This window comes from Schistocerca piceifrons, chromosome 2 (genome assembly GCF_021461385.2).
Source record: "Schistocerca piceifrons isolate TAMUIC-IGC-003096 chromosome 2, iqSchPice1.1, whole genome shotgun sequence".
NCBI classification, from domain to species: domain Eukaryota; kingdom Metazoa; phylum Arthropoda; class Insecta; order Orthoptera; family Acrididae; genus Schistocerca; species Schistocerca piceifrons.
Window position 1 is genome coordinate 119751173 of NC_060139.1, and position 12391 is coordinate 119763563.

The following is a 12391-nucleotide window of genomic DNA, read 5'->3' on the forward strand; positions in this document are numbered from 1 at the left end:
AGAGAGAGGGGGCGACCGAGGGGGAGAGCGAGGGGGAGAGAGAGGGGGCGACCGAGGGGGAGAGCGAGGGGGAGAGAGAGGGGGAGAGAGAGGGGGAGAGAGAGGGGGAGAGCGAGGGGGCGACCGAGGGGGCGACCGAGGGGGCGACCGAGGGGGCGACCGAGGGGGAGAGTGGGGGCGCGACCGAGGCAGAGGGGGGGCGACCGAGGCAGAGGGGGGGCGACCGAGGCAGAGGGGGGGCGACCGAGGCAGAGGGGGGGCGACCGAGGCAGAGGGGGGGCGACCGAGGCAGAGGGGGGGCGACCGAGGCAGAGGGGGGGCGACCGAGGCAGAGGGGGGGCGACCGAGGCAGAGGGGGGGCGACCGAGGCAGAGGGGGGGCGACCGAGGCAGAGGGGGGGCGACCGAGGCAGAGGGGGGGCGACCGAGGCAGAGGGGGGGCGACCGAGGCAGAGGGGGGGCGACCGAGGCAGAGGGGGGGCGACCGAGGCAGAGGGGGGGCGACCGAGGCAGAGGGGGGGCGACCGAGGCAGAGGGGGGGCGACCGAGGCAGAGGGGGGGCGACCGAGGCAGAGGGGGGGCGACCGAGGCAGAGGGGGGGCGACCGAGGCAGAGGGGGGGCGACCGAGTCAGAGGGGGGGCGACCGAGGCAGAGGGGGGGGCGACCGAGGCAGAGGGGGGGGCGACCGAGGCAGAGGGGGGGGCGACCGAGGCAGAGGGGGGGGGCGACCGAGGCAGAGGGGCGGGGCGACCGAGGGAGAGGGGCGGGGCGACCGAGGGAGAGGGGCGGGGCGACCGAGGGAGAGAGGGGGCGACCGAGGGAGAGGGGGGGGGGCGACCGAGGGCGAGGGGGGGGCGACCGAGGCAGAGGGGGGGGCGACCGAGGCAGAGGGGGGGGGCGACCGAGGCAGAGGGGGGGGGGCGACCGAGGCAGAGGGGGGGGGGCGACCGAGGCAGAGGGGGGGGGCGACCGAGGCAGAGGGGGGGGCGACCGAGGCAGAGGGGGGGCGACCGAGGCAGAGGGGGGGCGACCGAGGCAGAGGGGGGGCGACCGAGGCAGAGGGGGGGCGACCGAGGCAGAGGGGGGGCGACCGAGGCAGAGGGGGGGCGACCGAGGCAGAGGGGGGGCGACCGAGGCAGAGGGGGGGCGACCGAGGCAGAGGGGGGGGCGACCGAGTCAGAGGGGGGGCGACCGAGGCAGAGGGGGGGGGCGACCGAGGCAGAGGGGGGGGCGACCGAGGCAGAGGGGGGGCGACCGAGGCAGAGGGGCGGGGCGACCGAGGGAGAGGGGCGGGGCGACCGAGGGAGAGGGGGGGGCGACCGAGGGAGAGGGGGGGGGGCGACCGAGGGCGAGGGGGGGGCGACCGAGGGAGAGGGGGGGGCGACCGAGGGAGAGGGGGGGGGCGACCGAGGGAGAGGGGGGGGGCGACCGAGGCAGAGGGGGGGGGCGACCGAGGCAGAGGGGGGGGGGGCGACCGAGGCAGAGGGGGGGGGCGACCGAGGCAGAGGGGGGGGGCGACCGAGGCAGAGGGGGGGGGCGACCGAGGCAGAGGGGGGGGGCGACCGAGGCAGAGGGGGGGGCGACCGAGGCAGAGGGGGGGGGGCGACCGAGGCGGAGGGGGGGCGACCGAGGCGGAGGGGGGGGCGACCGAGGCAGAGGGGGGGCGACCGAGGCAGAGGGGGGGGGGCGACCGAGGCAGAGGGGGGGGGCGACCGAGGCAGAGGGGGGGCGACCGAGGCAGAGGGGGGGGCGACCGAGGCAGAGGGGGGGGGGCGACCGAGGCAGAGGGGGGGGCGACCGAGGCAGAGGGGGGGGGCGACCGAGGCAGAGGGGGGGGGCGACCGAGGCAGAGGGGGGGGCGACCGAGGCAGAGGGGGGGGGCCGACCGAGGCAGAGGGGTGGGGCGACCGAGGCAGAGGGGGGGGGCGACCGAGGCAGAGGGGGGGGCGACCGAGGGAGAGGGGGGGGCCGACCGAGGGAGAGGGGGGGGCCGACCGAGGGAGAGGGGGGGGCCGACCGAGGGAGAGGGGGGCCGACCGAGGGAGAGGGGGGGCCGACCGAGGGAGAGGGGGGGGGCCGACCGAGGGAGAGGGGGGGCGACAGAGGGAGGGGGGGGCGACCGAGGGAGAGGGGGGGCGACCGAGGGAGAGGGGGGCGAGCGAGGGAGAGGGGGGGCGAGCGAGGGAGAGGGGGGCGAGCGAGGGAGAGGGGAGCGAGCGAGGGAGAGGGGAGCGAGCGAGGGAGAGGGGGGCGAGCGAGGGAGAGGGGGGGCGAGCGAGGGAGAGGGGGGGCGAGCGAGGGAGAGGGGGGGCGAGCGATGGAGTGGGGGAGAGCGAGAGTGAGGGAGAGGGGGAGAGGGAGGGGGAGGGGGAGAGCGAGAGTGAGGGAGAGGGGGAGAGGGAGGGGGAGGGGGAGACCGTGGGAGAGGGGGAGAGCGAGGGGGAGGGGGAGAGCGAGGGGGAGGGGGAGAGCGAGGGGGAGGGGGAGAGCGAGGGGGAGGGGGAGGGGGAGGGGGAGAGCGAGGGGGAGGGGGAGAGCGAGGGGGAGGGGGAGAGCGAGGGGGAGGGGGAGAGCGAGGTGGAGGGGGAGAGCGAGGGGGAGCGGGAGAGCGAGGGGGAGCGGGAGAGCGAGGGGGAGGGGGGGAGCGAGGGGGAGGGGGAGAGCGAGGGGGAGGGGGAGAGCGAGGGGGAGGGGGAGAGCGAGGGGGAGGGAGAGGGAGAGGGGGAGAGCGAGGGAGGGAGAGGGGGAGAGCGAGGGAGGGAGAGGGGGAGAGCGAGGGAGGGAGAGGGGGAGAGCGAGGGAGGGAGAGGGGGAGAGCGAGGGAGGGAGAGGGGGAGAGCGAGGGAGGGAGAGGGGGAGAGCGAGCGAGGGAGAGGGGGAGAGCGAGCGAGGGAGAGGGGGAGAGCGAGCGAGGGAGAGGGGGAGAGCGAGAGAGGGAGAGGGGGAGAGCGAGCGAGGGAGAGGGGGAGAGCGAGAGAGGTAGAGGGGGAGAGCGAGGGAGGTAGAGGGGGAGAGCGAGGGAGGTAGAGGGGGAGAGCGAGGGAGGTAGAGGGGGAGAGCGAGGGAGGTAGAGGGGGAGAGCGAGGGAGGTAGAGGGGGAGAGCGAGGGAGGTAGAGGGGGAGAGCGAGGGAGGTAGAGGGGGAGAGCGAGGGAGGTAGAGGGGGAGAGCGAGGGAGAGGGGGAGAGCGAGGGAGAGGGGGAGAGCGAGGGAGAGGGGGAGAGCGAGGGAGAGGGGGAGAGCGAGGGAGAGGGGGAGAGCGAGGGAGAGGGGGAGAGCGAGGGAGAGGGGGAGAGCGAGGGAGAGGGGGAGAGCGAGGGAGAGGGGGAGAGCGAGGGAGAGGGGGAGGTGTGGAGGCAATGGGCAGACAGGGGTAAGGAATGGGAGACGCAGTTGGGAGCAGACCCAGACGACCATGGTATAGTCGTAGCTCACCACTACTGTATCCTTTCTGCAAATACCATTGGATACCAAATACTGAATGCCATGCTATTAGTAAAGTGAGTACCTGGTTACTGATATTAACTTTGAAAACTGGACCTGTATCTCTCCTGCAAGCAGATGCAAGTTATGCTCACAAGGATGGCTGACTGGCCCTCTATGGAAAAAAATCACTGTCAGCACTGGAGACTGCAATCGAGTCCAAGTTGTGGTCATTTTAGACTTATGACTACTAAGCTACTGAGATACTGGTACAAATCCTGAAGTTTACACAAATTTTCATCACTAGAATGTCTGTGGTAAACCAAGCAGGGGGCATCTGTTTGCAATTCTTAATCATAAGATTGTCAGCCAACTTCACTGATTAAATGCCCATCTTCTCCACAGTTCTTTGTGGGTATGGAAGCATACCAATGCAATTTTCATAAACATACCAACACAATTTTCATTATTTTAATTATTAACAAATTTTCATTTGCATATCAAGCAGATCTCACTCTCCCCAGAGCATAAAATTTTAAATTAGGTAATTAATTAATTAGCTTACATGTTTTTCTGAAATTATTACAACAGATATCAATCTACACACAAATTTAAGATTAATTTTTGTTAACTATAACCAATTTATGATTTCTTTTTATACTTATAGTTATACCTGATCTCTTATGTGTGATGTAACCATGTGTGACAGGTGGCTAACACCAGGATGAGGATCATGGTCCAGTGCAGTAAGACCATGCCATAGTTTCATATAGATACTGCCAAAGGAGAGAGTTGGCAAGTTGCTCAGGTTGCCATGGCCTGCAATGGAGGTTCGATTACTACCAAACCATGAGTAAACACTCTAGTAAAACATAAAATTTAACTACTTCAATTATGCACTAACATTACGGTAACATTTAAGAAGCGTGATAATATTACATGATTTTCTCAACAAAAATGTAATAAATCAATTGTATGTGGTCACAAGAAACTATTTCAGAAGGCATGATATGTTGTGAAACAAATTTATATGTCAAGACTTAATTTCTGCTCACAGAGTATTTCTCTCTTGGTCTGTCCTTAAAACCAGGATCTAAAAAACCAAAATTTGTGCCTAAAAATTCTAACATGATAACACAATGTGTGAAATATTAACCGCACTCTACAAGGTTTTCTCAAACTTGCATTATTTAACATAACAAATTAGACATACAGCATAACAAGAAGCACAGAAACACAAAACTAAATATAAAATAAATTGAGATTTTTGTTTCCAACCTGCTTTGCTAATGAAGAATAAAGTAACAAAATCAGAAAAGAGAAGACTGGACCATGACTGAAGGATAGCAACAGATAATAAATCTGAACACTTCATCACATGATTTTTTTCAGTCTTTGGCAGATTTCTTCATGACTGTCAGTTTCAACGCTATGAAAAATTTTGTCATCCTCAATAACATATGATATGAAAATATGTAGTTATCAGTGAGGACATGAGTGCAGTTTTGTGTGGATACAAAGATCAACAGAGTAGTGTGGACAGAAAAGATATAACATTGCATACGATACACACTTTACTAAGAAGAAATAAATTCATAGGCTATACAGATTGTCCAAAAAACCTACATTTAAGAAATGCTAATCATTTATTTCACTAAAATATGATCAGCAGAAATTACATACCAACTTACCTTTTACTGCCTAGCAGAGAAATGATTATGTTAAAACATACCTACTTAAATGTAGCTTACTCCATAGTTTAGGAATATTGCATGATGAAGTCTTAACTTAGCTAAAATATTATAGCACGAACTTCACTACCAACAGTTAAATGGCAATTACACTTAAAATGTTTCAAACTATAGTAACATACATCTAACACTAAGTCAAGCAAGCATATGTAATTACACCATACCAAGACTACATATAGAGGATGAGGATGAAACCCGTTTGATTCTTTCTGTATGTATGAAGTCAGAGGAGGCAACAGCAGCTGGTGAGACAGCACCATCGGTGCTAAGTACTGTCACTGGAGTGACAGTCTTGAGCCTGTCTCGTGAAGCTATACGTCTCATACCCATAATAGGAGACATGCTCAGATCTGTCAAAGGAAAAAAATAAATTGTTCATGATGGGTTTCAGGATGGGAAACATGCAGTCCTGTTAACCAAACAGTTGAGCTGACAGTGTTACAACAGGAGCAAGTTAGTCATTAAATGAGCTGAAAGCTTTTGTTTATGTTTTACTATAAATTTCTTAGCACTGAAAAATAGCAGTTCTCTACTACATTGCTATATTTTTTAAGAACAGCTATCAATTTCTTAACATTTATTGCATTTTCAAAATGATATCAACTTTAAAAAATATACTGATTGCTTAAAGTTATAACAACTACATTCAAATAAGCAGTTTTTAATTTAGGTGATGCCTCTAATATCTCCATTTTATGTCTGTAAATGGAAACAATGACATGTTAATATTTAGTATTGACTGAAAATGCTGATGTATGATAACTGTAAATAAAAACTTGCCTATAGTGGCATCAAATTAGTTTCAGTTTTTTGATTACTATGAAAAAGTGTTCGATATGTGAATTCAGTGAGTAGTTTCCTTTATCCCTTTTAGCCCAGTCAATGAAGACCAAAAAAGATCGATTAAGACAACTTTTGTATAGTGTTAGAAGGGAGTGTCACCAACAACAAACTGATAATTCCACTTGATGGGGTTAATGGTCACTTTTTAATATTATTTTTGAATGACTTGAAAACCACAACTTCTAGTATACATATTTCCCAGCACATAATTGAACTACACTAAATTTTCTATAAAAAAGTCCCTATACATTTTTTCTCTAGGTTGGTTGGTTGGTTGGTTGGTTGGTTGGTTTAGGGAAGGAGACCAGACAGCGTGGTCATCGGTCTCATCGGATTAGGGAAGGAAGTCGGCCGTGCCCTTTCAGAGGAACCATCCCGGCATTTGCCTGGAGTGATTTAGGGAAATCACGGAAAACCTAAATCAGGATGGCCGGACGCGGGATTGAACCGTTGTCCTCCCGAATGCGAGTCCAGTGTCTAACCACTGCGCCACCCCGCTCGGTACTTTTCTCTAGGACTAATACACTCATATATACATATATATTTTTCCCATTTATATATAATAGTTTCTAGCATTTGTAGACTTAGAGAAAGCTTTTGACAATGTTGACTGGAATACTCTCTTTCACATTCAAAAGGTGGCAGGGGTTAAATACAGGGAGCGAAAGGCTATTTACAATTTGTACAGAAACCAGATGGCAGTTATAAGAGTCGAGGGACATGAAAGGGACGCAGGGGTTGGGATGGGAGTAAGACAGGGTTGTAGCCTCTCCCCGAAATTGTTCAATCTGTATATTGAGCAAGCAGTAAAGGAAACAAAAGAAAAATTCAGAGTAGGTATTAAAATTCATGGAGAAGAAATAAAAACTTTGAGGTTCGCCGATGACATTGTAATTCTATCAGAGACAGCAAAGGACTTGGAAGAGCAGTTGAACGGAACGGACAGTGTCTTGAAAGGAGGATATAAGATGAACATCAACAAAAGCAAAACGAGGATAATGGAATGTAGTCGAATTAAATCGGGTGATGCTAAGAGAATTAGATTAGGAAATGACACACTTAAAGTAGTAAAGGAGTTTTGCTATTTGGGGAGTAAAATAACTGATGATGGTCGAAGTAGAGAGGATATAAAATGTAGACTGGCAATGGCAAGGAAAGCCTTTCTGAAGAAGAGAAATTTGTTTACATCGAGTATAGATTTAAGTGTCAGGAAGTCATTTCTGAAAGTATTTGTATGGAGTGTAGCCATGTATGGAAGTGAAACATGGACGATAAATAGTTTGGACAAGAAGAGAATAGAAGCTTATGAAATGTGGTGCTACAGAAGAATGCTGAAGATTAGATGGGTAGATCACATAACTAACGAGGAGGTATTGAATAGGATTGGGGAGAAGAGAAGTTTGTGACACAACTTGACCAGAAGAAGGGATCGGTTGGTAGGACATGTTCAGAGGCATCAAGGGATCACCAATTTAGTATTGGAGGGCAGCGTAGAGGGTAAAAATCGTAGAGGGAGACCAAGAGATGAATACACTAAGCAGATTCAGAAGGATGTAGGTTGCAGTAGGTACTGGGAGATGAAGAAGCTTGCACAAGATAGAGTAGCATGGATAGCTGCATCAAACCAGTCTCAGGACTGAAGACCACAACAACAACATATATATTTAAAAACAAAGATGATGTGACTTACCATACAAAAGCGCTGGCAGGTCGATAGAAACACAAACAAACACATAATTACACACAAAATTCTAGCTTTCACAAGCAATGGTTGCTTCGTCAGGAATGAGGGAAGGAGAGAGAAAGACGAAAGGATGTGGGTTTTAAGGGAGAGGGTAAGGAGTCATTCCAATCCCGGGAGCAGAAAGACTTACCTTAGGAGGAAAAAGGGACAGGTATACACTCGCACACACATACATATCCATCTACACATACACAGACATAAGCAGACATTTGTAAAGGCAAAGCGTTTGGGCAGAGATGTCAGTCGAGGCGGAAATACAGAGGCAAAGATGTTGTTGAAAGACAGGTGAGGTATGAGTGGCGGCAACTTGAAATTAGCGGAGGTTGAGGCCTGGCGGATAACGAGAAGAGAGGATATACTGAAGGGCAAGTTCCCATCTCCGGAGTTCTGACAGGTTGGTGTTAGTGGGAAGTATTCAGATAACCCGGACGGTGTAACACTGTGCCAAGATGTGCTGGCCGTGCACCAAGGCATATTTAGCCACAGGGTGATCCTCATTACCAACAAACACTGTCTGCCTGTGTCCTTTCATGCGAATGGACAGTTTGTTGCTGGTCATTCCCACATAGAGAGCTTCACAGTGTAGGCAGGTCAGTTGGTAAATCACGTGGGTGCTTTCACACGTGGCTCTGCCTTTGATCGTGTACACCTTCTGGGTTACAGGACTGGAGTAGGTGGTGGTGGGAGGGTGCATTGGACAGGTTTTACACCAGGGGCGGTTACAAGGGTAGGAGTCAGAGGGTAAGGAAGATGGTTTGGGGATTTCATAGGGATGAACTAAGAGGTTACGAAGGTTAGGTGGACGGCGGGAAGACACTCTTGGTGGAGTGGGGAGGATTTCATGAAGGATGGATCTCGTTTCAGGGCAGGATTTGAGGAAGTCGTATCCCTGCTGGAGAGCCACATTCAGAGTCTGATCCAGTCCCGGAAAGTATCCTGTCACAAGTGGGGCACTTTTGTGGTTCTTCTGTGGGAGGTTCTGGGTTTGAGGGGATGAGGAAGTGGCTCTGGTTATTTGCTTCTGTACCAGGTCGGGAGGGTAGTTGCGGGATGCGAAACCAGTTTTCAAGGTTGTTGGTGTAATGGTTCAGGGATTCCGGACTGGAGCAGATTCGTTTGCGACGAAGACCTAGGCTGTAGGGAACGGACCGTTTGATGTGGAATGGGTGGCAGCTGTCATAATGGAGGTACTGTTGCTTGTTGGTGGGTTTGATGTGGACGGACGTGTGAAGCTGGCCATTGGACAGATGGAAATCAACGTCAAGGAAAGTGGCATGGGATTTGGAGTAGGACCAGGTCAATCTGATGGAACCAAAGGAGTTGAGGTTGGAGAGCAAATTCTGGAGTTCTTCTTCACTGTGAGTTCAGATCATGAAGATGTCATCAATAAATCTGTACCAAACTTTGGGTTGGCACGCCTGGGTAACCAAGAAGGCTTCCTCTAAGCGACCCATGAATAGGTTGGCGTACGAGGGGGCCATCCTGGTACCCATGGCTGTTCCCTTTAATTGTTGGTATGTCTGGCCTTCAAAAGTGAAGAAGTTGTGGGTCAGGATGAAGCTGGCTAAGGTAATGAGGAAAGAGGTTTTAGGTAGGGTGGCAGATGATCAGCGTGAAAGGAAGTGCTCCATCGCAGCGAGGCCCTGGACGTGCGGAATATTCGTGTATAAGGAAGTGGCATCAATGGTTACAAGGATGGTTTCTGGGGGTAATAGATTGGGTAAGGATTCCAGGCGTTCGAGAAAGTGGTTGGTATCATTGATGAAGGATGGGAGACTGCTTGTAATGGGTTGAAGGTGTTGATCTACGTAGGCAGAGATACATTCTATGGGGGCTTGCTAACCAGCTACAATGGGGTGGCCGGGATGATTGGGTTTGTGAATTTTAGGAAGAAGGTAGAAGGTAGGGGTGCGGGGTGTCGGTGGGGTCAGGAGGTTGATGGAGTCAGGGGAAAGGTTTTGTAGGGGGCCTAAGGTTCTGAGGATTCCTTGAAGCTCCGCCTGGACATCAGGAATGGGATTACCTTGGAAAACTTTGTATGTGGTGTTGTCTGAAAGCTGACGCAGTCCCTCAGCCACATACTCCCGACGATCAAGTACCACGGTCGTGGAACCCTTGTCCGCCGGAAGAATGACGATGGATCGGTCAGCCTTCAGATCACAGATAGCTTGGGCTTCAGCAGTGGTGATGTTGGGAGTAGGATTAAAGGCAGGGTTCATTTTGGATGGTGTCTGGGGGAGTTGGATCATTAGGAGTAGGATTAGGATCAATTTTCTTCGTGGCAAAGTGATATTTCCAGCAGAGAGTATGAGTGTAGGGCAGTAAATCTTTGACAAGGGCTGTTTGGTTGAATCTGGGAGTGGGGCTGAAAGTGAGGCCTTTGGATAGGACAGAGGTTTCGGATTGGGAGAGAGGTTTGGAGGAAAGGTTAACTACTGAATTAGGGTGTTGTGGTTCCAGATTTCGTTGATTGGAATTTTGAGGTTTTGGAGGGAGTGGAGCTGGAAGTGGGAGATTGAGTAGATGGGAGAGACTGGGTTTGTGTGCAATGAGAGGAGGTTGAGGTTTGCTGGAAAGGTTGTGAAGGGTGAGTGAGTTGCCTTTCCGGAGGTGGGAAACCAGGAGATTGGATAGTTTTTAGAGGTGGAGGATGGCATGCTGTTCTAATTTACGGTTGGCCTGTAGGAGGATGCTCTGAACAGCCGGTGTGGATGTGGGAGAGGAAAGATTAAGGACTTTTATTAAGGATAGGAGTTGACGTGTGTGTTCATTGGCTGTGTTGATGTGTAGGTGAAGGATTAGGTGGGTGAGGGCAATGGATTATTCAGTTTGGAACACGTATAGGGAGTGATGGAAAGAAGGGTTGCAGCCAGAGATGGGAACTTTAAGTTTGAGGCCTTTGGGGGTAACGCCAAATGTCAGACAAGCCTGAGAAAATAGAATATGGGAGCGTAATCTGGCTAGGGCGAAGGCATGTTTGCGGAGGGAATGTAAATAAAACTTAATGGGGTAGTTGTGGGGGTGTTGTGAGGGTGACATGGTATTAGAAGGTGGAAAGGGTAACATGAGGCTGAAATGAAAATGAAAATAAAAATATATGAGGAGGGATAAAGGTGGACTGGAAAGTAACTGGAGATCTGTTGTGAAAAAAGGCGAAAAGGTGTTGGTTACAGATGGGCTATGTTGGACTTGGGTTGGTAGACAACGATGTGCACAAAGGTTAGGTGGTTGTGTTGCCACCAAAACACGTTAGAGGACGGAGAAATTAGGGAAAATTTCGAAAAAACTGCGTGTAATATATTAAAAGGAGTGGTTTTGTGGTGGCAGATTATGAAAATGAGGCTAACAATTGTCTGACGAAGAAATAATGAAGTTAAAACCTGTGGGAAGCGGCTAAAAATTATCAGTGATGTGGGAAAAACGGAAATGGAAATAAAGCGAAAGTTATTAGAACTAGCCGAAATGGTTGTTTAAAAGGTGAAAGGAACTGTTTGTGAACTAGAAATGGTGGATTTTATAGCGACGGTAGTGCTGAAAGCAGCTTCACACGTCCGTCCACATCAAACCCACCAACAAGCAACAGTACCTCCATTATGACAGCTGCCACCCATTCCACATCAAACGGTCCCTACCCTACAGCCTAGGTCTTCGTGGCAAACGAATCTGCTCCAGTCCGGAATCCCTGAACCATTACACCAACAACCTGACAACAGCTTTCGCATCACGCAACTACCCTTCCAACCTGGTACAGAAGTAAATAACCAGAGCCACTTCCTCATCCCCTCAAACCCAGAATCCCCCACAGAAGAACCACAAAAGTGCCCTACTTGTGACAGGATACTTTCCGGGACTGGATCAGACTCTGAATGTGACTCTCCAGCAGGGATACGACTTCCTCAAATCCTGCCCTGAAATGAGATCCATCCTTCATGAAATCCTCCCCACTCCACCAAGAGTGTCTTTCCGCCGTACACCTAACCTTCGTAACCTGTTAGTTCATCCCTATGAAATCCCCAAACCACCTTCCCTACCCTCTGGCTCTTATCCTTATAACCGCCCCCGGTGTAAAACCTGTCCCATGCACCCTCCTACCACCACCTACTCCAGTCCTGTAACCAGGAAGGTGTACACGATCAAAGGCAGAGCCACATGTGAAAGCACCCACGTGATTTACCAACTGACCTGCCTACACTGTGATGCATTCTATGTGGGAATGACTAGTAACAAACTGTCCATCAGCATGAATGGACACAGGCAGACAGTGTTTGTTGGTAATGAGGATCACCCTGTGGCTAAACATGCCTTGGTGCATGGCCAGCACATCTTGGCACAGTGTTACACCGTCCGGGTTATCTGGATACTTCCCATCAACACCAACCTATCCGAACTCCGGAGATGGGAACTTGCTCTTCAATATATCCTCTCTTCCTGTTACCCACCAGGCCTCAATCTCCGCAAATTTCAAGTTGCCGCCACTCACACCTCACCTGTCATTCAACATCATCTTTGCCTCTGCACTTCCGCCTCGACTGACATCTCTGCCCAAACTCTTTGTCTTTAAATATGTCTGCTTGTGTCTGTATATGTGTGGATGGATGTGTGTGTGTGTGTGTGTGTGTGTGTGTGTGTGT

General features: G+C 52.0%; 1 protein-coding gene across 2 annotated transcripts in view; it reads right to left on the minus strand.

Annotated features, from left to right (window-relative positions):
• LOC124777960 (regulatory-associated protein of mTOR) overlaps window positions 1-12391 on the minus strand; it is a 325695-nt gene that overhangs the window by 95770 nt on the left and 217534 nt on the right. For both annotated transcript variants that reach the window (XM_047253519.1, XM_047253520.1), the window contains 2 exons: window positions 5338-5523; window positions 4096-4241 (listed from right to left, as the gene is read on the minus strand). In XM_047253519.1, the coding sequence (XP_047109475.1) occupies window positions 4096-4241; window positions 5338-5523 (332 nt within the window). The remainder of the gene's footprint in view (window positions 1-4095; window positions 4242-5337; window positions 5524-12391) is intronic.